This window comes from Sorex araneus, chromosome 2, assembly GCF_027595985.1.
Source record: "Sorex araneus isolate mSorAra2 chromosome 2, mSorAra2.pri, whole genome shotgun sequence".
In the NCBI taxonomy this organism is placed as follows: domain Eukaryota; kingdom Metazoa; phylum Chordata; class Mammalia; order Eulipotyphla; family Soricidae; genus Sorex; species Sorex araneus.
The window spans coordinates 137,017,183-137,044,093 of NC_073303.1; the positions used below are offsets into that span (position 1 = coordinate 137,017,183).

The 26,911-nt window shown below is 39.6% G+C and overlaps 1 protein-coding gene across 1 annotated transcript in view; it reads left to right on the forward strand.

The window, feature by feature from the left end:
- The window catches only part of KPNA1 (karyopherin subunit alpha 1), an 81,417-nt gene that overhangs the window by 9,276 nt on the left and 45,230 nt on the right, over positions 1–26,911 (forward strand). The window contains exons 2-5 of the mRNA XM_055125469.1: positions 4,009–4,142; positions 22,220–22,327; positions 25,808–25,907; positions 26,409–26,503. Coding sequence (XP_054981444.1) covers positions 4,014–4,142; positions 22,220–22,327; positions 25,808–25,907; positions 26,409–26,503 — 432 coding nt within the window. The 5' untranslated portion in view covers positions 4,009–4,013. The remainder of the gene's footprint in view (positions 1–4,008; positions 4,143–22,219; positions 22,328–25,807; positions 25,908–26,408; positions 26,504–26,911) is intronic.

The following is a 26,911-nucleotide window of genomic DNA, read 5'->3' on the forward strand; positions in this document are numbered from 1 at the left end:
GGTGTTTGATCATTGTGAGATTGTAACCTAAACATGAAAGCTTGTAACTATCTCATGGTGATTCAATAAAATTAAAAAAAATTTTTTTTAAAAGTCAAATTCTTAAAACTGAATTAGAAAATGCCACGAATGTAGCTTGTTATGGTCAGTGGGGGTGGGGGTGGGGATGCTGAGGGTTTTTTCCCCTTGGATTTGTCATTTTCTTTGAGAAAGAATTTTTTGTTTGTTTGTTTGGTGGGGGATAGATGCTGTGTTTCGAGAATTTATCTTAGAAAAGGAGCCTTGGTTCTTAAGATTGTTGATTGTGTTTATGTAAACCTATTTTCTAGATTGTTCTTTGCGTATTCTGTATTTTTAAATTATGATTGATTCCCACTCGTCTGTTTTATTTTTAAATTGCTAATCACCATGAATTGCAAAGTTACAAAATGATTCATTATACAAAGGATATAATACTTGAGCATCAATCAATCCCTTTACTGTTGTCCACTTCCCTCCACCAGTGTCCCTTAGAGGCACTTTTTTTTTTCTCTCTTTTCCTTTTAGGCACTGTAGTTTACAATACTGTTACTGATAGGGTATCATGCATATCACTTTACCTCCTTATAGAACACAGTCCTTTTCCAGACTGACCCCTTCCTCTATCATAGTCTTAGTGGTCACTTTCATGATCTATTCCCCCTGCTCCCCTCCTCCTACACACACAGTGGCAAACTTCCTACTATGAACAGGTCACCTGCCCTTTCTTTTGATTATCTTTAGGCATTAGTTACTTCCCTACTGTGTTTCTTTATTTCTTGATTTTGAATGAGATCATTCTGTGTTTATTCCTCTTTGGCTCATTTCACTCAGCATGATCTATCCTGATCCATCCATGTAAATTTCATAACTTCATCTTATTGTATATATAGGTTCTTTATCCTCTTATTTTCTTGGGCACCTGGGTTGTTTCCAGATTTTGACTCTTGTGAATAGTGCTGCAGAGAACATAGAAGTGTCTTTTTCTGCATTTTTTTTTTTTTTTGTGTGTGTGTGTGTGTGTGTGTGTGTGTGTGTGTGTGTGCGCCCTAGAGTATATTCCCGCAGTGTAATTGCTGGATCATTTGTAAACTCAATTCCTAGTTTTTTGAGGAATGTCAGTTTTGTCTTCCCAAAAAGGCTGGATCAGTCAACATTCCCATCAGCAGTGAAGAAGTGTCCCTCCCCCACATCCCCCTCTTCAGCATCCATGCCTGCATTGGCTATTGTTCTTTGTGATAGGTGTCAGTCTCTGGTGTGAGGTGATATTACTGAGTTGTTTTTCCTTTTTCTATATTCCTTTTGGCCGTTAATTTTTCTTCCTTGAAGTTCCTATTAATCATTCACATGTATTTTTTTGTTCCACTCTAGTGGTTTATTGTTGCAGGAGCATATTATAATTCACCTGGGAGTCTTGAAAGAAAAAAACAGAATTCCAGATAGCTCACATATTCTTCAGATCTATTGATCAGACTCTTTGGGATGATAGTTGAGGCATCTGTTCAAAAAATCTCCTATGTGGGGCTGGAGCGATAGCACAGCGGGTAGGGCATTTGCCTTGCACGCGGCCGACCCGGGTTCTAATCCCAGCATCCCATATGGTCCCCTGAGCACCGCCAGGAGTAACCCCTGTGCATCGCCGGGTGTGACCCAAAAACCAAAAAAAAAAAAAAAATCATATGTAACAAGTATATCTTATTTTACCTCTTGCAGACAGGGGAAACCAACCCTATTTATGAATTCCAGTGAAGAAATTAAAAAGCAAAAAAAAAATTTTTTTGTATTTAAAAAAATGAGAAAAGAAAAATAAAAACACCATCATTGTAGATTGGAAGATTTGGTATTACTAAGATGACAGCATTTCCCCAAATTGACCCATAAATTCAGTATATAATCAATAACAGATTCTCAGCTAACTACATTGTAGAAATAGGCAAACTTATCTTATAGTTCCTTAGGAATTATACAGTATCTAGAAGAACCAAAACAATCTTGAAAAATAATACAAGGGGCTGGAGCAATAGTATAGCGGGTAGGGTGTGATGGGGTTCGATTCCCAGCATCCCATGTAGTCCCCCAAGCACTGCCAGGAGTAATTCCTGAGTGCAGAGCCAGGAGTAACCCCTGAGCATCACTGGGTGTGACCCAAAAAGAAAGGAAGGAAGAAAGAGAGAAAGAGAAAGAAAGAGAGAGAGAGAGAGAGAAATAATATAGGTAACCTTGAACTTCTTAATTTCAAAGCTGGGAGGGGGGCAGCAGGAGATAGTACAGTGTTTAGGGATGTTTAGCTAGCACTGTGTGGTTGCCCAAGCATTGCCTGATGTAACCCAGAGCCCCCAATCACAGATATGACTCTCCAGGCCTCCTAGTACTGTTCTGGTGACCTAGGTATCCCTGGCATCTTAAGACTGGAGCAGCATCATATCCTCTGGCCCTAACACTAAACCCATAACCTAGTTGATCAAGAATCGCCAGTTAAGGCCCTGGACCAACTGAGTATGTTTACCAAAAATGCTACCAAAACATGATAATCAGGGATCAAGTGATTGCTGAAAGGGTATAGAGGGCATGCTTTGGGTCCCCTAATGATCCTGAGTATGGAATCCTTCAATTTGGAAAAAGTAATTGATAGCTCTTCAGTTACATTTGAGTGAGCAATTCCATTTCTGTATGTATAGCCAAGAGAAAGGAAGACATCTTTGCAAAAACTTGTCTACAAATATTTATGAAAGTATTTAATATCTAAAAAGTGGAAAGAACCCAGATTTTTTTAGCGAATGAGTATTTAAATACAATGGAATATATTCATAGAATAGAATGTTAGCCTTCCTTAGGAATAAAGTACTGAGATGTTATGCTAGTATATGCTATGACATTGATGAACTCTGAAGATATTTTTAAGTTAAGTAAAAGAAGCTGTTCATAAGAGATCACACTAGCATAATACTCAGTGGAATGTCCAGAATAGCTAAATAGTATGAATTTTCTTTTTTGAAATCATGAATAGTATTTTGACTGCTGATGGTTACTTATAGCTGTGAATATATTACACTAAAATCTATTGAACTCTTCACTTCATTAAAACTGCTAAAGTAGCCATTTCCTTTGCGGGAGGGATTGATCTGGGTTTGTGTATGTTTAAAAGACTCAAGGTTTTACTCCGGGCCTTCTTGGAGTCAGGATGGACAGCCATACTTTGTAAGCCCTGGCAGCCATGCCCACTAACCACCTTCACCACCATGTAATCTCATCTACTTGCCTTGTTCCAGAGACTTACAAGTAAACTTACAAAGAGATCAACTAGCCACTAAAATTTCTCAGACACCCATTCCCAGCTGAGACCTCTGGGGCAATCTCAGGAGGGGAGGGCTAGCTCTTAAGCCCTGGCAGCTTCCACATCCCAGCCCACCACATATCTCCAGCCTGACTCCACTGCCTCAGGATTGAGCCTCAGAGACTGCCCAATAAAATATTCTGGATTTTTTTGAGCACCTAGCTACATCCAAACTCTACAACACTGACAAACTGTCATATAGCACACTAGATTGAATGGGATGTAACATAGAAGCCAACCAATCTTGACTAACAGAACAACAGCTTATCAAATCCTCAGACAGGGTATAGTGTCCCCATGGTGAGATACAGCTTTTGCAAGTTTTCTTCTATTGAAATTTTTTTAAATCATTCTGTTAACCAGGTAGTGGTAACGAGCAATATATAATTATTGTAGACCTGCTACTACAACAGGCTTGAAGGATGTTGGGAAAATGGAGACATCTAGTGATCAAGGGAAGGTGACAGTGGTGATGGATGATGGGACTGGTGTTGAAATATCATGTTACAAATCACCATGAACAACTTTGTAAACCACAGTATTTAAATAAGATGTGGGGGAGGGGAGAGAGGAAAAAAGACAAGTTTTTAAAAAAGTTTTTTATATTTAAATGCATCTGTTCTTCTCCTCTTTCCACCTCCTCTTAATTTTTGTAGAAATCATGACCACCCCAGGAAAAGAGAACTTCCGCCTGAAAAGTTACAAAAATAAGTCCCTAAATCCTGATGAGATGCGCAGAAGGAGGGAGGAAGAAGGATTACAGTTACGAAAGCAGAAGAGAGAAGAGCAGGTAAGTCCTTTACTTCTTTTTCAAGAACTGATTGTGCTGTCCTAAGCTTAAAGTTACATTCCTTTATTTTAACTTTACAGTGCTTAATGTATTTGTGCATATACTCTCCTCCACTATAAAAAAAAGAACAGGTTTTGGCAACAGAAAATGGAAAGTAGACTATAACAATGAAGAAATAGGTTTCTGTGTTCCCTTTATAACCATTGTTTAATGTTTTTACCTCTGTTAGTGTATCTTTTCTAAAGTTGCAACTTCCTTAAGATTCTGTGTCATGTTAATGAATTCCTAAATAACCACTGATTGTAAAATTTGAAGATTATTATATAAAAATAAAAATTATAATTCATCTTTTTCGTTTAGCAGTTGTCAACAATTTGCTGTACTGGCTTCAGATGCTGCAGATATTTTCTTTCCCTCTTTTTTGGCGGGGTGGCACATCTGGTGGTACTTGGGGCTTACTCCTGGCTCTACACTCAGGAATTACTCTTGGCGGTGATCAGGGTACCATCTGGGGTGCCGGAGATCAAACTCGTTCGACCACATGCAAGGCAAACACTCTACCTGCTGTACTATCACTCCAACCCTAGATAAATATTTTTTTGTTATTATGTGGTAATTTAAAGTAAAATCTCAAGTCTTTTCATCTGTAAGTGTTTTAAGCTTTTTATTTAGACTCCATGATTTACATAGTTATTTACAATGGATTTTCTGGCATCCAGTGTTCTTACTAAGAACTCCACTCCCTCTGTGTCCCTATCCCTTGACTGCTTATCCCAGATTCCCTTTCATTCACACCCCTCCCCACCTGATTCTATGACAGTTAGATTTTTAGGTCTACTTTCTGTAGTTTGGGTCCCATGCTTCTGAGAGTATTGAATCTAGAAGATTACATGTATATAGGTATTTTACCTCTCTACACTGCAGAGAGACCCAAGGCTCCTCACCCTTACTACTATGTTACTTACGGTTCTTCTTTTCTTGCTTTTCCCCATTTCTCTCTTGGCATTATCAGTTCTTTAATTTAGAGCTGTTATCATGTTCACCTCTATTATTTACCATTCAGTAAACATTTTATTGAGTTTGAACACCCTGTTTGGCTAGGGCTTCGATGACTGCTTCAGTCTCAACAGAATCGAAGGCCTTCTTTAAGTCGATGAACGTCAGACAGAGCGGCATCTTGAACTCTCGCGAAACTTCAGTGAGTTTGGTCACTGTGTGGATATGGTCTATCGTGCTGAATTCCCTTCAGAACCCGGCTTGCTTGCATGGTTGTCCTTTGTCTAGTATTCTGCCTGTTCTATTCAGGATGACACGAGTGAACAACTTGTAGATGACAGACAGCAGGCAGAGACAGCAGGCAGATTGGGTGATAGTTGCCGATGTCGTGGATATCTCCCTTCTTGTATAACAGAACGGTCCTATGGTTTTCCACTGAGACAGAACCTTGCATTCAGACAGGTAGCGTGTGAAGAGTCGAGCCAGTGTATTGATGAGTACTGGCAGCAGATTCTTCAGGTGTTCAGGTCTGACCTTGTCCGGACCAGGTGCTGTACGAGTCTTTACCAACGAAATGGTGTGTTGGATTTCAGAAGGGAGGACATTGGGCACGATATATCCATCCTGTGGAATTTGGTGTGTGGGCAGGTGGACATGGCTGTCAAAGAGATCCGAGTAGAAGTCATGAATAATCCTCTCCATGGCCTTTCTAGAAGATGTAATAGATCCATCGGGACGTTGGAGAGCCGTCATCCTGGTCTTGTAGTTGGCGAAGGACTGGCAAACGTTGCGAATACTTTTCCCAGCTTCTGCTGCACTGGTCAACACTGCTGCTCTTCTCTCTGAGGTCTTCCTTTATCGCATCTCTGCACAACTTTGTGAGCTCAAACATTAGCTTATGGTTGCTTGAGGCTCGCGCCAAACCACGTTGACAAATGAGCTCGAGAGTTTTCGAAGACAGGTGTCTGTTTGTGGCTTTCTCACTCTCGGCATTCTTTGCACAGTCATGGAGGTGCTAAACCAGTCGATCGTATTCCTTGTTGATGTTGTCAAGGATGGCATCTTCCCATGTTGCTGCAGTAGTGGCAAAGAGCTCCCAGTTGGTGGTTATTCTGGGAGTTGCCTTCTTAGACTTAAATTTTGCAGACTTTTCTCCCCGCTTCGTGAAGTAGAATTTCGCATGAAGGAGACGGTGGTCGGATCCCGTTTGGAATTTTGGGACAGCAGCGACATTGGTCAGACAAAACCTTCGATTGAATATGATGTGGTCAATTTCATTGTGGAACTGTCCACCGGGAGACTCCCATGTCCAGTGTTTAGATTCAGCCTTCTGGAACTGTGAGTTACAGTATATCAAAATCCTCCGCGAGCTGTATTGTGGATTCACCGCCAGGATCTCATCATTCTACAAGGAAGTGATCATTGTTGTAAAGAGAGGGGTGTGGCAGAGTGATACTATTTCACCGAAACTTCTTCAGTGCCACCCTCGAGAACGTCATGCGACGACTGAAATGGGAAGGAATGGGAGTGAAGATAGACGGTCGGCAATTACACCACTTCCGCTTCGCTGATGACATTGTTCTCATAACACCAAACATTAGCTAAGCGGCACAAATGCTGGCTAACTTCGACCACAAGTGTGGAAAGGTCGGATTGCAGCTGAATCTCAACAAGATGATGTTCATGAAAAACGAACTGGTTCCTAAAGCTCCATTTGCTCTCAATGGAACGAACATCTCCAAATGTAGGAGCTATGTGTACCTGGGTCGAGAAATCAACATGAGGAACAACTTGATGCTTGAACTGCGCAGGAGGAAGAGAGCAGCATGGAATGCCTTCAAGAGTGTCGAAGAAGTGGTTAAGAGAACAAAGAACCTTCGACTCTGGGCACATCTTTTCGATTCCACCATTCTTCCTGCACTAACATATGCCTCAGAGACCTGGGCCCTACGCAGACAGGATGAGAACGCTATTTGGGTATCCCAGCTATTTGGGTATCCCAAAGAGGAATTGAAAAAGAGCTATGCTAGGAGTATCACGTCTCACTCAAGTGAGAGAAGGAATCCAGAGTTCTGACCTCCATCGACGGTCAAGAATCAGGGACACTGTCTCATTTGCCAACAGATGGGCTGGTCATGTAATGCAATTCAGAGACGACCGCTGGACTAGAACTGTTACCGACTTGGATTTCACGGGACGTCAGAAGACTGCGTGGCCGCCCACCAGCTAGATGGTCAGATTTCTTCGTCAAATTCCTGAATGAACAATTTGAGGCTCTTCCTGTTCCTGGAGCAAGCAAATATCATTGGGCTGCACTAGCACGTGACAGGGACAAATGGAGACATTACTGGCACCTGCTTGAGCAAATCAAAGATCAAGGGGATGACAAGTGATAGAAGACATTTTATGTACCACAGATTAGTGAGAACATCTAGTGAGGACTGGTGTTGAAATACTGTAACCCTGAAACTCAATCATGGGTAATTTTGTAACTTTATAATTCACAGTGATTCAATTTTCTTTTAAGTTTGTGATTTTAGTTGAATCTAGCAAGATCAATGCTACCAACTTATTTTTTTTAATTTATTTTTTGTCTTTTTGAGTAACACCTGGTGATACACACCTGGTTACTCTTGACTCTGCACTCAGGAATTACTCCTGGTGATACTCAATGCTTGGAGCACCATATGGGATGCTGGGGATCAAACTCTTAGATTAAATTACATTTGGCATAATCTAATTCATTTGTCATTTGTATAGGCTGTATTTTCTTAACACGTGCATATGCTTGTGCCTCTGTCCAGAACAGACTTAGAAATAGTGAAATACCATATGGTACTGAGGACTCCTAGAAACCTGAATTATTAACAAAAACAATTTTTTTTTCTCATAGGAATAAGCCTTCTTAGACAAATAGTTGGTTTCCCAGTAAAGATAGAAAATACAGGTTCAAGATGAGTTGGTCTGTTTTTATTAACATGAAACTAAGAATTTAACTAAGACCACTGAAGATAAGAGTACTGGAGATAGCTTAAACAGGCTGCCATCACCCAGATATGAGTTATTTGAGCATCACAAAAGGTCGTATGAGGATTGCTGGTTCTAGCCAAAGTAGAGTAACATGTTCAGATTTACCCTTATACCCAAAACAACCACAGATAAAGAGGAAAAAATTACAAGAAGCAGTTCAGGATATCAGGCAATGATCTCTGGAGATGGGAAATAAATGAGGTAAGCCCCTCTTATTGCCTCAATTTATTACTAACTCAGAAGGATACAAGTTGTGACATAGGAGGTGGGATTAGTGCAGACCTTACAGTCTCCTGGAGGCAGGTTAAGAGTCTTACTCAAGAGAATAAGGTCAATAGAGTTTATTGTATGTAATCTCAGAATGAAAAAAAATCTCTATATATTGATGGAGGCCTGGAAATCTTCTGTTTGAATATTCATCAGAAGACTTATCTGCACTTGTATATGAGAAACTGTCTAAGGCTAGAAGAAAACTATCCAAAAGGATTAGAGGGAGTAATGTCTTGCACTTTACACAAGGCTGACAATAGTGTCTTTCCTCCTAGTCATACTAGAAGAACAATTTTATAAAGCATAGGTACAATTTTCAGAAGTTTTGCTTCAGTAGTTTACATTAATTAGCTATAGTATATATATATATATATATATATATATATATGCACACTGCCCCATGCTACCTAACAAATTATCAGACTAAGTCCAACATTAGTTTCTATCTTGTAATTTAAGCCTTTTAACAAAAGCTCAAGATGATTATAGGAATACAGAAATAGCCAGGACCCAAGTCAAATTGATGTCTGACATCAAGACTTAAAATTTTTAGTGGATGAACAAAGAAGCTGAAAATTTTTAACTTTTAATAAGGAGAACTGTGAGTTTCAAAGAAAGGGCGGGGGTGTGTGGGGATGAGAGCATTTATTGGATGGCCCATGCCGATGGACTGAAGGATAGGTCCCAGGCCTCCCCTGTGTAGTCCGATCTCTCCCTTTACAGCACAATTGTTTTCGTTTTGGTCATAATCCCAGTCATCAGAGTTCCATCATCCTAGTCTCCTCATAGACCTCAAAGTCCTCTCTCTTCTAGTCATCATAGTCCCCTCCTACCCCTTATAGCATAGTTATATAGAAAACAGGAATAGTGAGGATACACAAAGGTGGGTTTGAACATTGTCATAACAAAGGTAAAGCCACTCCTTCAGGGGAAGTTCTAGGAGATTAACTCAAGGACAAAATCTCATCTGAGGGTTCAGCACTCCAGATTACTAGGAGATCTGCTCAAAGGTGGGATTCCATCAGGGTGTATTGCTTTCTCCTTTCCTCAAGCTAGTATCTATTTAAACAATCAAGTAAATTTATTTCTTATAATATTTATAGTCATTATGTATGAACACAGTAAGAGAAATATTAAGTCTAAAGGTTGGCTCTTATCTCACTATATATTCCAGTAGTCCTCAGGCCAGGTTAGTCATTCCTAACCCCAGCAGGGTCCTTATTCAGTTGCTTCTTCTTGGATCATGACAGGGTTTGTCCCATGACCATGCTCTTAACTTACTATACATAAGGTGCTTAGCTTGTCTCCTTTCGATGCCATGGTAGCTTACAGCTTGCCCTGGGTTCATCCAATCACTTCGTCTGGACCCTCTTGGGGGTGTTAGGAAGTAAAGACTGAGACTTAAGTCAAGTAAATATGATGGTTGCCAAGGAGTCAGTATTACTTGGAGTCAGTTAACTCCCATGTTATAAAAGCATAGCAGTAAAGGCAGTTGTCTTCCTGTGTCTATACAGAAAGGACATTGCTAAACCATGCAAATGACATATAGGAAAGAGAAAAGCAATATAGGATTATTAGTGCTTAGCTGGAATTGGGTGTGTCTCAGGGGCACTTTTGTGGGAGTAACTCAATAAACCTAAGCTCCCTGCAGAAGGAGCAAGGGCAACCCAGTATTATCCAACAGAAAATAACTGAAACTGACCAGAATTAGCAAATAATGAATTTGAAATAGCATTAAGTATTTTCTGTTCTTAAAGTTGAGGCATAGGAAACAGAGTCAAACTTTTTAGAGATGAAAGCAGAAAAAAAATACATAATAATAAATTAGAAGTAACAATAGTGAATTTCATGATAAGTGAGTACAGTTGATCCAAAATGAAAAAGAGAGATAAAAGAAAGCCCATATGCATGCATGAAGCTGAGAAAAAGAAGAGGAGAAGAAGGAGAGAGAACAAGGAAATGGGGAGTGGGACATCATGAACTATGAGACAACTTCAAGAAACTAAATTCATCAGTAATTTGAATCCCTGGGGTAAAAGTTATTAAATATTGGCTTGAATGTTTTCATAATCATTGAAAGCTGTAAACATATTGATCTAAAAAAGTCTGTGAATTCCACTCTTAAAATACAAATACACAAAGGTGTGCTCCAGTTCGGAGAGATAGTGTAGGAGGTAAGGTGCTTTGCCTTACATATAGCTGACTCTGGTTTGATCCCAGACACCACATATGGCTCCCAGAGCACTTCCAGGACTGACTACTAGCACTGAGCCAGGAATAACTCCTGAATACAGCCAGGTGTGAATCAAATAACTCCACCCCAAAACAGAACTGGTCTGGAAAGAGATGATAGTTCACTAGACTTCAGTGTATGTTTTGCACACAGGAGGACTGGGATCAGTTTCAGATACCTTATGGTTCCCCCAAGCATAGAGCTGTAAGTAGCCCCTAAGTGTGGCCTACTGTGACGCCCAAACAAATAAAAATAACTCACAAAAATCTACCATGGGATGTCATAACCAAACCATTCGAGATCATCATCGAAGAGAATTAAAAAAAAAAAAATGCCAGAGAGAGAACACATTATGTACAGAGGGACAAAGGTAAAGGTGATGACAAATTTCTTATTCGTGAATAATAATGAGCCAGAAAACAGTAGGAAATCATTTTCAAAGAACTCAAATAGTCAGCTTCTAACTAATGTACATGGCAAAGGTGCTTGTCAAAAAATACTGGTAAGGGGGCCTGGAGTGATAGCACAGCGGGTAGAATGTTTTTGCCTTGCACGAGGCCAACCCAGGTTCAATTCCGAGCATCCTGTATGTTCCTCCGAGCACCAACAGGAGTAATTCCTGAGTGCAGAGCCAAGAGTAACCCCTGAGCATCGCCGATGTGACCCAAAAGGAAAAAAAAATACTGGGGAGTTAAAGATATATTTAGGCGTATAAGAAAAAATTACCACCAGACACTACATTACAAGTTAAAGGGTGTCCTTTAGAAATAAAGTAACACATCTCAGACATCCAATTATTTCAATTGTAAATATGTCCATATATATGTTTAAAGAATAGAGACCTAATTATACCTAGTCTTTTATTTTGTCTTGGTACCGCACCCAGCTGTACTCAGGCTTATTCCTGGCTCTGCATTTAGGGATTATGCCTGGCAGGGTTTGGGGAACCATACAGGATGCCAGGCATCAAACTGGGTTGACCCATGTGCAAGGCAAGCTCTGCTGTGCTATTGCTCTGACCCCCAATTTTTTTTTTAACTTGTAACAGGATACCAGATTTACCCCACTATCCATTTTTATGTTTACAGTTCATTCTGTTAATTACATTCCATTTGTTAAGAGTAACAGAGCTCTAGAATTTTTTTTGTTTGTTTTTTGGGTCACACCCGGCGATGCACAGGGGTTACTCCTGGCTCATGCACTCAGGAATTACTCTTGGCGGTTCTTGGGGGACCATATGGGATGCTGGGATTCGAACCTGGGTCTGCCGAGTACAAGGCAAATGCCCTACCCGCTGTGCCCCCTAGAACTTTTTCATCTTGCAAAACTGAAACCTTTTTTTTTCAAATCATTATTTGTTGATTTGCTGTATTGCTTTTATTAATTTGCTTATTTTGATCCATCCCTAGATATTTGCCATTCAGTTTTGATTTGTTGTTGGGTTTTATTAGCCAAAAATTTGTTGAGATTTTTTAAAAATCTATTTTCATCAAGATATTAGTCTATAGATTTATAGTTTTTGTGCTGTACTTTTCTGATTTAAGAGTGAGAGTTATAGAATATGTTTAAGAGTTCCATCCTATCCAATTTTTTTTAAAAGCTTATACTTTCATGTTTATTATTGTAGTTTGGGCAATGTATTTATAAAATGCTAATAGTTATAGTTTTAATGTGCGTTTACCCCAACTTACCACTACCAAAGTGTCCAATATCCTCAACCAAGGTTCTTATGTTACTTTCAGTTTGCATATTCATTACTTCTACCCTCATCCCCCTGCCCATTTGGTCACCTGTTTTGCAATCCAGAGCATAGAGTTTGAAATAATTTGATATTGTCCATTCCCTTCTTTTGTTTCTCTATGTTTCACCATGAGTGAAATTATTTGGTATTGTCATTCTCTTGACATATTTTACTTAACATAATCTATTCCTTTAAAGTTGCAGCAACTATAAAATCTCATCGTTTCTCACAGCTGCATAGAGCAAAACAGTATGAAGAATTCTCAAAAAAAGCCAAAAAGTCTGTCTAGGGGGCTGGAGCGATAGCACAGCGGGTTGGGCATTTGCCTTTACGTAGCCGACACGGGTTCAATTTCCAGTATCCCATATGGTCCCCTGAACACCGCCAGGGGTAATTCCTCAGTGCATGAGCCAGGAGTAACCCCTTTGCATAGCTGGATGTGACCCAAAAAGCAAAAAAAAAAAAATCTGTCTAATGTATTCCATATGACTCAGCTATTCCACTTCTTTGCACCTGCCCACAAACACAAAAATATTATTATAAAATATATTTGCACATCTGTGCTCATTTGATTGCTTAGTATAGTCAGGATATGGAAGCAAAGTAAATGCCCAATGTCAGATAAATGAATAAAGCACCTATTTCAAATATATATATATATATACATATATATATATATATTTCAAATACACTATAAGTTTTCTTTGAATCACCATAAGATAGAGCGTTACAAAATTGTTCATGATTGCATTTCAGTCATACAGTGTTCTAACACCCATCCCTCCACCAGAGTAATTTCCCAGCACCAGTGTCCCCAATTTCCCTTCCTTTAAGTCACCCCCCACCCCAGCCTGCCTCTATGGCACGCACCTCTCTTCTCTCTCTCTCTTTCTCTCTTATTTGGGGCATTATGGTTTGTGATATAGATGCCAAATGGTTATCATGTATATCCCTTTACCTGCTTTCAACATTCAGTTCTTGTCCAAAGTGATCATTTCCAGTTAGTATTGTCCTCTATCTTAACCACCCTCCATCCCCCACAGCCTTGTGGAGATTCACATCCATTGAACCAGTCCCCTTGGCCTATTTTTCCTGGCCTTAGATACTAGTTTCAGTCTATTTTTTTTAATTATCCCACAAATAAATGCAGTCATTCTATATCTGTCCGTCTCCTTCTGACTCAGTTCACTCAGCATGATACTCTCCAAGTCTTTCCATTTATAAGCAAATTTCATGACCTCATTTTTCCTAATAGCTGTGTAGTATTCTGTTTTGTAGATGTACCATAGTTTCTTTATCCATTCGTCTATTCTCAGGCACTCAGGTTGTTTACAGATTCTGGTTATTGTGAATAGCACTGCAATGACCTGAAGCCCCTTTTTTAAAAACTTTATATAAACACTATTGTTTACGAAGTTATTCATAATACAGTTGTTACGGGCTTTTAGTATTCTAATATCAATCCCACCACCAGTGTAACATTCTCCCACCATTATCCCATTCACCCCACAAGCCCGCCACTTTAGAAGGCACAAAATAGGTTATTTTATATTGCTTGTTACAATTAAATGGCTTATGGAATTATCAAAAAATATTTTAGTAAAGCAAATATGTGAAAATTGTTATATCTCACTATAGGTTCATTAAGTCTGAGTATTTACTAAGCTGTCTGTTGCTAGTTCAGCCTTCTATTTGACTATTTTTGTTTATTGAGCCTAGTTTGCTTCTATGTTACTTTCCCATCTAATTTGTTGTGCTCCAAGTACTGGAATGTCAGTATTAGGGAATTTGGAGGTGTCACGTGGCCAAGTGTTTGGAACTCCAGGGTCTGTAGATCTGGGCCGATGAGTGGCTGCAGTACAATGGGTATAATGATTACCTTGCATATGGCAGACTCAGCTTGGATCCCCAATATCCCACATGGTTCCCTGAGCTTCACCAGGAATAATTCCTGATTCCATAGCTAGAAGTAACCCCTGAGCATCTCCAGGTGTGGCCCAAATACCACCCCTTCCAAACAAACAAAAACTGGGCCGGTAGCTTTACATGGTGGCAGCAGTGGAATGTAGGTGTGAGTGCTGGGGGCTTCCAGAAATATGGATGGGGGTGGTGATGGCTTCCTATCTCTACTCCAAGGAGACTCCAGAGTTTTCGAAAAGCCTTGAAAACCAGTGTACCTGGAATTTTCATTGGTTTGGCATTTGTGTAGATCAGCATGAAGTAGTGAAGTTTGACCATTGGCATAGCAGCATCCGAGCGGTGTGAGTATCGCTGCCAGGGCTTTGGCAGGTTGAGTACTTGGACTCCCCTCTCCTGAAGGCACCCCCACAGTTTTCACAGGTAAGACTGGTGTACTTGTTAAAATTTTGGTTTGCATCTCTTCTGATAGTCATGAATCTGTAAAGCTCAGTCCATGAGTTTACATGGTGGTGGCTGTGGGATGTCGAAACTATTATTTTTATTTTTTGGGTCACACCTGACATTACCCAGTGCTTAATCCTGAATCAGTCCTGGTGCTGCTCAGGGAACTGTGGTGTCAGGGATTGAGTCAGGTCAGCTGTGGAAATCAAGTACCTTTTCTGTATCTCCAACCCGCAGAACTGAAGCCCTTATTTATGGGATAGAAACTCCCTCTTTCTCTCTCTCTTACCCTGACAACCTGCACTCTACTCTGATTTCATGATTTTGACTATCCTAAGATATGTGACATGCTGAACCCAATTAGTATTTGTCCTTTTGTGACTGACTTATGTTGTAGTATGTTAACAGTGTTCTGCCTCCTACTCTCTTTCGTTCAGAGGTTCAGTAGTTTCTGTGTGTGTGTGTAATAATAAAATACCATCTATTGACATTTGGGCTTTCATATCTTGGCTGTTACGAATAATGCTCCTAAGCCCATCCTTCTTTCAGTTACTCTACTCAGAAGTAGAGTAACTGGATAATATGGCAATTCTGTTAGTTGTGAGGAAATTCTACATTCTTTTCCATAACAGCTGCACAAACTTTACATTCCTGTCAGTGGTGCATAATTTTTTTATTCTTGCCACGTTTCTTTTTCAATAGATTTCTTTTTTTTTTTAAATATCACATCCTTGGTGTGATTTAATACCTCATTGTGTTTTTAATTTGTGCTTCTATTTCTCTGATAGAGGTGGTGTGCATATTTTTGCACTTGGCCATTTATTTTTCTACTTTATTTGAAATACTCTATTTTTTTTTTTCTTGCTTTTTGGGTCACACCCGGCAATGCACAGGGATTACTCCTGGCTCTGCACTCAGGAATTACCCCTGGCACTGACCATATGGGATACTGGGATTCGAACCCGGGTTGACCGTGTGCAAGGCAAACACCCTACCCGCTGTGCTATCACTCCAGCTCCTGAAATACTCTATTCTGAATTATTTTTTTTTAAGTAGTTCTTTAGTTTTTACCCTTTATATAGTACATGATTTGCAGTTGTTTTCTTCCTTTTTATCTGCTTCGGATATTTCTAATTCTGTGTAGTCCTTTTTGTTTATTTTTGCCTACTTACCTCTAATTTTGGTATCCTAGCCAATAAATCACTTCCAGACCCAATGTCATGAAACTGTTTCCTTCTAGAGTCTTAATGTTTAGATTTTTCATTTCTTTTAAGTGTATTCCGTGTATGGTGTAAGGTAAGGGCCCAGTTTCATTTTTATGCATTTGCTTATCCAACAACTGGCTTCCCTCAACACCATTTATTAAAGACCTTAGCACTGTAGCGCTGTCGTCCTGTTGTTATCGATTTTGCTCGAGCTGTCACCAGTAATGTCTCCATTGTGAGACTTGTTCATGTTTTGGCATATTGAATATGCCATGGGTTGCTTGTCAGGCTCTGCCGTGCAGGCGCGATACTCTCGGTAGCTTTCTGGGCTCTCTGAGCAGACGGAGGAATCGAACTCAGGTCAGCCACATGCAAGGCAAACACCCTACCCACTGTGCTATTGCTCCAGCCCATTACTCTTTTAATCAATTGTTTTTTCCATTTTTCCACTTCATAATTTATTTTCCTCAGAAAAGGTGATGACGAGAGGATTGTGGATGTGGCTCAGTGTTAGGACATGTTCTTTTTTTTTTTTGAATTTATTTTTTGAATTTATTTTTTGTAATGGAGCCCCATAAGGTGCAGTTACAGACTTATTAAATTTCGTGGTTACATTTCAGTCATACAGTGCTCAATACCTGTAAAAAACTAAAGCACGCCGAGGGGGCGAGTGCACTCCCGGGCTCTCTGGGCGGCTCTGTCTCACCGCCCGCGTCCGGTGCCCCAGAACTGCTGTGTGTGCTGTTAGTCGAGGGCAGGCGACGGAAGGAAGAAGGAAGAAGGCCAAACTGGTTGCTTGATCGTTTATTTCATTCTCTCCCTCTGCTTCTCTCCTGCTCTCCTGGATCTCTCCCCGTGGATCTGCCCCGTGGATCTGGCTCGTGGATCTGGCCCCCCAACCCACTCTTACAGCCTAGTTAAATCTCCACAGCATGAGGGGGTTGGGGCATACACATAGGTGTGGTCCCCATCAATAGGGTAAGGTTCCTTTCCCTTAGGGGATGCTTCTCCTAGGACTTAATTCTCTTTCAGCAGGAGGATCCACCCAAGGGCGGAGTCCCATGAATGTGTTTCTCTTCTCCTCAGCCAGCAAACATATAAGAATTCATAATATTAATTATTTTGTATGGACACAATAAGAGATGCATTAAAGCTTATAGAATTGCTCTCCTGGGGCCATCTCAATCTCAGACTACAGTGCTCAGGCCAGATCAGTCTTTCCTATCCCTGGCAGGGTCCCAGTCTCATAATTACTATTGGATCATGACAGCATTTGTCTATGATCAAGCCCTTAACTTATAGTTAAGAATTAGGCACTTTGGCCAGGCCCATCTCGATGCCAGGGTAGCACATAACTCACCGCTTGCCCTGGATCCTTCCTGTCCCACGTCGGGGACCCTACTTTGGGGTGCTAGGAACTGAGGGCAACTGAGGCTTAAGTGGAGAGAGCAGAGGCCCAGGAGGGAATAATATTCGAGGCCAATTAATTCCCAAGTTATAAAAACAGAATATTGTCTTCTTGTGTCTATACAAAACAGTCATAGCTTTAAAGTAAATAATTCAAAAGGCACAAGAAGAGGAGAAAGGCAATATTAACTTATATAATATAAATTCAGTATCCTAGGAAGCTCTGACCTTGCAAATTAGCAGAGTCGGATTAAGGGAAAGCCGAGGATTAACTCTTTTGGGGAAGAGAGCATGGAGAAGTGATTATAGCTAAACAAAGGGATGGGAGAGATTCGGGAACACCTTGATGGGTGTGACTGGGGTAAGCCTAAACTCTGGGTAAAACCGGGACAAGCTACTTGTGGCAAGGAGGGAAAGGGCAAAGTAATGTCATCCTACAAATACCCATCCCTCCATCAGTGCCCATTCTCCACCACCCGTGATCCCATTGTGCCTCCCCGCACCTCCCCTCGTTCCCCCATCCCGCTTCTGTGACAGGGCATTCCTTTTTGCACGCTCTCTCTCTCTCTCTCTCTCTCTCTCTCTCTCTCTCTCTCTCTCTCTCTCTCTCTCTCTCTCTCTCTCTCTCTCTCTCTCTCATTTTGGGTATTGTATTTGCAATAGAGGTATTGAGTGGCCATTGTGTTCAGTCTATAGTCTATTTTCAGGATGCATCTCTAATCCCGAGTGGGTCCTCCAAGCACCCTTTACTTGGTAGTCCCTTATCTATCTGAATTGCCTTTTCCCCCAGCTTGTGCAGCCAGCTTCCAAGCCATGGAGCAAACTTCCTGGTGCTTATCTCTTCTATTCTTGAGTGTTAGTCTCCCTTTCTGTTACTTTACATTCCACAAATGAGTGCGGTCTATGTGTGTCCCTCTCTTTCTGACCCATTTCACTTAACATGATACTCCATGTTGATCCACTTATATACAAATTTCATGACTTCATCTTTTCTAACAGATGCATAGTATTCCATTGTGGAGATATACCAAAGTTTCTTTATCCAGTCATCTGTTTTCAGGCACTTGGGTTTTTCCAGGTTCTAGCTATTGTAAACAGTGCTGCAATGAACATAAGAAGTGCAGATGTCATTTCGACCATACTTTTTTGCCTCTCCGGAATATATTCCCAGGAGTGGTATTGCTGGGTCAAATGAGAGTTCAATTTTTAATATTTTGAGAAGCGTAGGACATGCTCTTTGTATATGTCAGGCACCCGAAACAAAAATCAAAAAAGGTGATAATGAAACTTTCTTTTGAGTAGCCTACCAGTTTTCATTTTGCTAACAGTATCTCTGTGCTACCATTCAGTATGTTTCTCTTGCCCCATACTTTCTGCAGACTAGTTAAATACAAGTTAAGGCTTGATCAGATTCAGGTTTGATTTTTTTTCTAACTATAGTTAATACTTCATGCTTTTTGTATTATATCAGGAGGAACATGTAATTGTATTAATAATTCTTGGGTTCATCTAATTTTATCATCCATCCTTGTGTTCATCTGGTTATATCCAAATAGTCATTGTTAAAAAGCACTCTCGGGGTGGGGAGCTGGGGAGGTGGGGGGGAAGGGGAGAGGTATACTGTGATTCTTGGTGGTGGAATATGTGCACTGGTGAAGGGATGGGTATTCGAGCATTGTATAACTGAGACTTAAACCTGAAACCTTTGTAACTTTCCACATGGTGATTCAATAAAAGAATAAATTAATTTAAAAAAAAAAAGCACTCTCACCTTTTCAGTTTGGTTTGTAGCTGCCTTTGATGGTTATTACCTTGGTCCATTACTAGGAGTAGCAGTGATCATTCTGCTTTTATTAGCTGACAGATAAAGAGGGACTTTTCCATATCAAGTATTTGTTTGTCCTGATTAGAAATCATATAAGAAAGAAAAAATTCTTGTTTTCAAAATAATGAGTTGTTCTGTAGCATCCTGTAAAGCAGATGATCCTAACCTTATTTTGGCTTGCTGCCCTTTTTTTAAAAAAATAATGACTTTGTTTCCCTCCCTCTTGAAAATCTACCTTCTTTACTAAGAGAAAACTCTTCCCTCCTCCCCCTCCCACCCTGTTGCTTCCTGTGCTACTACTGCCCTCCATGGATCCCTGGTGGTCTGCACCTCATTTGGGGAATCACTGCTCTGAAGCATTGGTTTTCATCCTTTCTACTCCTGTAAACACCTGGTCTATAGACTGGTTCATAACAGTTATAACCAATGTGGTAAAATAGTGGTTTCTAACCTGCAGCTGAGGACTGATACCTGCCTACGGACCAGTGGTTGAAGAATGATGCTTTAAAGGAACCAATAAAGCGAGGATGTATCCTAAGATTTTTAGGAATGCAATAAGATTTAATGTGGCCAGTGTATTTCAGGAACTACTCTTACAAAAATTATAGTTTTTTTTTTTTTTTTGCTTTTTGGGTCACACCTGGCGATGCACAAGGGTTACTCCTGGCTTTGCACTCAGGAATTACCCCTGGTGGTGCTAGGGGACCATATGGGATGCTGGGATTCGAACCTGGGTTGGCCGCGTGCAAGGCAAACGCCCTACCTGCTGTGCTATTGCTCCAGCCCCCCCCAAAAAAAATTATAGAATTTTTAATAGCAGTTTATTGGAGTGAGAGATTGTACAGGAGGTAAGGCATTTCCTCGATTGAAGTGGACGCTAGTTTGCGTTTTGGCACCACATAATAACCTCCAAGCACAGCCAGGAGTAGCCCCTGAGCATTGCTGCCTATGATGCAGCAGCCTCCCCCCAAAACAAAACAGCAGAATAGTTGACACACAGTATAGTGTACAGTCTGGTAAATTTTGATGTTATATGTGTGAGATTATCAACTTAATGGAGATAGTAGTGATATTTAATCCCTTACAAGTTTTTTCTGGCCGTGCCTGGGAACCATATGGAATGATGGGGAATTGAACCTGGGTTGGCCACATACAAGTCAACCTCTGTACCCTCTACCCACTGTACTATCTCTCTGGACCTTACCTAGTAAATCTTTATACCTGTTCCCTACCCCTTTCCTCCTATTTCTAAGTAGCTTTCCTCCACTCCTTCATGCCAAGTTATTTGGGTCCTTTTTTTTTTTTTTTGCTTTTTTTGGGTCACACCAGGTGATACACAGGGGTCACTCTTGGCTCTGCACTCAGGAATTACCCCTGGTGGTGCTCAGGGGACCATATGGAATGCTGGGGATCGAACCCGGGTCGGCCGCATGCAAGGCAAATGCCCTACCCGCTGTACTATCTCTCCAGCCCCTGGGTCCGGTTTTTTTGTTCATCACTGATTTGCATAAATGGAATCATTTATGTTTAAAAAAAATTATTTTTTTGGGGGGGGACTAGCAAATCACTTGTGGCAGGATTTGGGGGAATCATATGGGGTGCTGGGAGTTGAACCCAGGTTGGCCGTATTCAAGGTAAGCACCCTACCTACTTTATTATCTCTTCAACCCCCATACAGGTTTTATTTTTAGTATGCCATCCTTTAACTAGCTTAATCATGTTAACATTCCTTTTTGTATTTTTCTGTATTTTGTTTTATTGTTGACTAATAAACAGCAGTTAGTTTGTCCACTCCTCAGTTGCTTATTTGGATTGTTTCCAATTCAGGGAAATAGCAAATAAAGCTGTAATAACATTCATGAGTAGCTCTTTCTGTGAATGCATATTTTCTTTACTCTGGATAGATATCTAGAAATAGAATGGCTGACTCAAAAAAAAATCTGTCCTTTTTAAAAATAGGTTGTGCTTTACTATCTTATCTTCCCACCAGTAGTTACTAGAATTTTACTTGCTTTACATCGTTGTTAACATTTGGTTGGTGAGAATAGAGAGAGTAAGAAGGAAGGTGCCTGCTACAGAGGTGGGGGGTGGGATGGTGGTGGTGGGAGGAATACTGGGGTCATTGACGGTGGAAAATGTGCACTAGTGGAAGGATGGGTGTTTGATCATTGTTTGACTGAAACTCAATCATGAAAGCTTTGTAACTCTCACAGTAATTCAATTTAAAAAAAAACCATTTGGTTTAACAGCCTTTTTTATTTTAGCTATTTGTTTGGCAATGTGCCATTACAGTTTTAATTTCCCCAATAACTTAAGAGATTTGTTTTGGTGCATTTTGTGTGTGTGTTTGGTTTCTGTATTTGGGGGCACAACCAGCTGTGCTCAGGACATAGTTCTTGCTCTTTGCTTAGGGGTCATTCCTGGCAGGCTTGGGGATTATATGGGAATGGCAGGGCTTATTTCTGGCTCCGTGGTCCTAGTGATTATTGGGGATAGTTCTTTATATGATGTATATGGTGCTGGGGATCGAACCCATGTTCCATTGCCCTACCTGCTGGACGACTGCTCTGGTCCACAACCACAACTTTATGTCATATGGTCTCTTAGCTTCTCAGTAACTTTCACTTCGTAAATTTTTTGGTAAAGCATGTAGCGAACTCAGAAATAATTTCTGAATAGTTGAAGGCTATACAAACTATAGAATTTCTTAGATGATTTTTAACAAGCTTCCTCCTAGGGCATATAAAACTCATTGACGAATACCTGCCTTTCAGATGAGACTGTGAATCTGATCTCTGACACAGCCTCTTACTAAATATGACCACTAGCACTACCATAGTGCCTTGCACAGGTATGCAAAAGCTTGGTAACCAAGTGTGGGACTCTCAGACATTGAGACAATGAAAGGAATGAGAAAAACAAAATTCATTGTTCCTTCAGTGTTTGCATGTTGACTTCCATTGTGTTAAAATAGTTTTAGTAATGGTTCGTTCTTTATTTTTTTTTCAGTTATTCAAGCGAAGAAATGTTGCAACAGCAGAAGAAGAAACAGAAGAAGAAGTTATGTCAGATGGAGGTTTCCATGAGGCTCAGATTAATAACATGGAGATGGCACCAGTAAGTAAAATAATGAAATAACACTTGTTTTTCTGATAAAGTTCAGTTCTGTTTAGGAGTTTTAAGACAAAGGTTAGATGATTGCAAAAATTATTTGGCATTTCTTTTTTTGGAGGTGTGAGGATGGGGAGTATCTTTTGAGTAGTGCTTGGTGGGACCCCCTTCACTCTCCTGTAACTCATTGAGTGATTCAGTGCAAGGACCCAAGGCTATGGAGCTTCTTGGGGCCTGTGATACCGAGGATTACCCAGGTTACCCTAGTAGTTCTTGTGGGACTGCACCAAGTAGGTGTTAAAACAATATAAAGCATTTTGTACTCTGTTAATAGCGTATTCCAGAGAAAACAAAATAAGTAGGAGAGAGTCAGATTTTAAGCTTGTGTAGTTGGAGCTGGTAAATTCAAAATCCATAGGGCTGGAAAATCAAGAGTTGATGTAGTATTGAGGCTGAACTTGTTTTAAAGACACTCATTTATTTCTCTTAGTACTGTCAGCTAGTTGGGTAAGGCCTACTACATTTTAGAGGATAATGATATAAATGTTAATTGAATCAAAAAAGAAATGTTGGCTTGTTCTTCAAGCCCATGTTCTCCCTTGAATATAGTTCTTGCTTGCTTGACTCTTTTTTTTGTTGTCTTTTCCACTCTGGAGAAGCCTGTGCTTTTTCTTGAACAAGTACTCTTTCTCTGCTCACATTTTTATAAGTAATTTTCAATAAAAACTATCTCGCTTCACAACGCACACACAAAGTTACATCAACATTTAGACTGATGTTTCTCCAGATGTAACTCGGTTCCATATCCTAAATTGATATATTTTTACCTTCCTAGTTCCTTATCAACTTAGCATCCATACGTAACTCTTTAATTATATTTATCTCACAGATAAAGACAATCACAAAGCATGGTATAATTATCCTTATGCAAATAAAAATAAACGTTCTTTATAGAGGATGCAAAGTTAATGGGTGATGTTTTCTTCTTGGTAACCTGCAAGTTTAAATACTGTGTCAAGCTAATAAGATTTACATATTGTGACTGTAATGTTAACATATTTTATAGTAATAAGGGGGTGAGGAAAGAAAATAGTCATCCTCTTCTCTAGCTTCAGTGCTACATCCATAGATTGAACCAACTCAATTGAAAATCTGTATACTTATATGTGCCCACAGTGGGTGATACTGTACTGCACATACAGTTTTTCTTGGCAAATTTGCTAATACAGTATAGCAGCTATCTACATAGCTTGGTATTAAATATTTTAAATAATCTGAAAATGATTTAAAGTATGCAAGAGGTTCTCATAACTTGCATGGAAACATACCATTATCGAGATTTAAGAAGTTTTAGTTTTTAGTATTTGTGGAAGAATTCTGGATTTAAGCAGATAGATATATTGAGAGTCAGTGAATGTGTGCATCATGCATATATAACAAAACCATAGTCATGCTGGTATGTTTTCTTAATTCAGAAATCAGTCTTGGGGCTGGGGAGATAGCTTAAGTGAGAGAGAATATGCTGAGGCTCTGAGTTCTATTCTTGGCACCTCGGCCTCCTGAGAGCAGTGAGAGTTGTGCTGCTGGACCCTGTACAATCCTTGTGGATGCCATAAAGTGGGGTTAAGTGTTGTAAGTTTCAAGGCAGTTAACCTTTCTGATTTTTAGCAGAGTGCTTTATTTCTGCCCTTACAGATTTGGTTAGGTGTTGCTTATCAAACATCTGTCATTTACAAGTTTTCAGCTTTACTCACAATTCTTTCTTTTTTGTTCACAATTTTATGTACCCCCATTCATGAAATGATTAACGATTGTGAGAAATAATACTGAGAAGAAAATTTGCTATTTATGGAGATGAATTGTATTGGGACATAGCAAAGTTTAAAGGAAATGTTAGGAAAACAGAAAGTGTTAGTAAAGCGAAAAACAAAATTGTAAGTAGACTGTTCAATTTGACATTGTGATTAGAATGTGTTATTTAGGTAAGACCACTCATTAAATAAAACTTGTTGAGCTTGTGCTTTATGCTACTCATCAGTGGTAGGGTAATTAGAAGATATACAGGGATTTGGGCACTCAAGAGCCCAAATAATACTGATAATACTGAAGAAAAATATCTGAAAATGTAAAGGAGTGGGCTTAAGATAAAAGTAGAGTAATATGTGATAGAGATGGAGTATCTGATGAGACTTTGGAGGTCATGAAAGATCTTTTTGACATTTGAAATTTATTATAAATGACAACTGCTAAGCAGTCTTGTGATGAGAAAACAAATAATTATATATGCCTATCTTTTTACTACTAATATTAACTCCGAAGATTACTTTCTTACTGCATAAGGTTTTTTTTTAAATTAAAATTTGTCTTCATTGCCAAATTTTAATTTATATTTATATTTCTTGCCCCCATTTATTTATTTATTCATTCATTCATTCATTCATTCATTGCTTTTTGGGTCACACCTGGCGATGCTCAGGGGTTACTCCTGGTTCTGCACTCAGGAATTACTCCCGGCGTTGCTCAGGGGACCATATGGGATGCTGGGAATCGAACCCGTGTTGGCCATGTGCAAGGCAAACGCCTTACCCACTGTGCTATCGCTCCAGCCCCACCCCCTCCTTATTTAAACACGATGGTTTACAGAGTTGTTCACGATGATTTCTTATAGGCATTCAATATTCAACACCAATCCCACCATCATGTCACCTTTCCTCCACTATTGTCTCCATTTTCTCAACCAGTCCACAAGTCTGCCCTCATAGCAGACCCACAGTAGTTTTATTTTATATTGCTTGTTGCCACTAACTGGCTTGTCACTTGTCACTTTTCATCTCCTTGAGCTTCAGTTTGTTCGAGCGGGCGCCAGTAACGTCTCCATTTGTCCCTGTCAAGTGCTAGTGTAGCCCAATGATACCTGCTCGCTCCTGGAACAGGAAGAACCTCAAATCGTTTATCAGCCTCTCCTTGCTCATCTTGTTAACGCTGCTGTATTGGGGCTCTTTCAGTGTCAGGAAAAGGAGGCCCATTGTTGTGGAAGAAAATTAGTGAAAATTTTTGTGTTTCACCATGGGGACAATTATGTCCTTGTCTGAGTATTTGCTAAACAAGTTAAGCCTTTTGTATTATGTTCTTGTTAGTTGAGATTGGTTTACTTCTGTGTTATATCCCATCCAATCTGGTGTACTACTACTGGGATGTCATTGTTAATAGAGCTTGGAGATGTTGCACCAGAAAATCCAGAATATTTTCCTGGACAGTCTGGCTAGAATGATGGTAGCAGCTTTGGGCGGTGGGAGCTGCTGCTGGGGCTTTGATAGTAAATTTACATTTCTGCATATAAAGAAAATTGTTTTAACTTTTGTGTAACTCTTCTAGAGAGACAAGTTACTTGGCCACGGCTGTTACCTCTGTTTTCTGTTGAATTAATTTAAATTTTTATAATAATTTGCTTTAAAAATATAACATTTGCTTGTTTTGTCATCTCAGGGTGGTGTCATTACTTCTGACATGATCGAAATGATATTTTCCAATAGTCCAGAGCAGCAGCTTTCAGCAACACAGAAATTTAGAAAACTTCTTTCAAAAGGTGAGTTCTGAATGTGCATGGTGTGTTTTAAATTTATTTTAACTTTACTAAAACATTGATTTTTGATCTGGAGAAATGGTAGGGAAGCTATCCAGTTTATCAGGACAGCTTATGTTAAAGCAGACAGAATACTCATATATAGGAAGAGGGGCTGTGTATGGTAAAATAATAACAGTAATTGTTTCTGGATGTTTTGACCTAATTTCTAAGTTTTCTAAAATAGTGCGAGCACTAACTTTAATTTCTGAGAATTTTGTCATCATTCCATATTAAGGTTTATCATTTGTATGAAACCTTGCAAGCTATATTACTAGTTGCTAACATAACTATGTTAGTAATTGCTCACAGTGGCTGAACTGAATTTTACTGTTTTTTTAGATTTTCAGTTTGGATGAGATGTTAAAATGAAGGAAGGGTGTTGTGAAATAATTTTGAACTTTGGAAACCTTACATTGAAATTTTTTTAAAAATTGTTTTTCCCTTTGTTTTTTGGGGAGACAGAACCGAATCCTCCTATTGATGAAGTTATCAATACACCAGGAGTAGTGGCCAGGTTTGTGGAGTTCCTGAAACGAAAAGAGAATTGTACATTGCAGGTGAGAACTATTTTTATTTCTTGCCTCACATTCATTTCTCCATACTTGCATTACTCTAATCTATATGGAGTTTGATTTTTTGATAATTAGGACAAACATATTGTCAGCTGTTTTGGTACCTTCATTAACAACATCCAGGTCTTTGGTTTTACTTTTCAAAATTGCCTTTTGCAGTCATGTAAAAAATATTTATTTTGTTGACAAGTGATAAAATTATCTGATTGGTAATTGTTTTCAGTAGAGAAGCTACTATAAGGCCTGAATATGTGCTACGTAAAATTTGGTTGTAAGGAATTTTTATGTTCTTTCTTAGATCTGTGTGACGCGAGCTAGATTTCAGAGATTCATTAATTTCTAAACCTGTTTCTACTCAGTTCTTCCTCTTTTTTTTTCTTTTTTTTCTTTTTG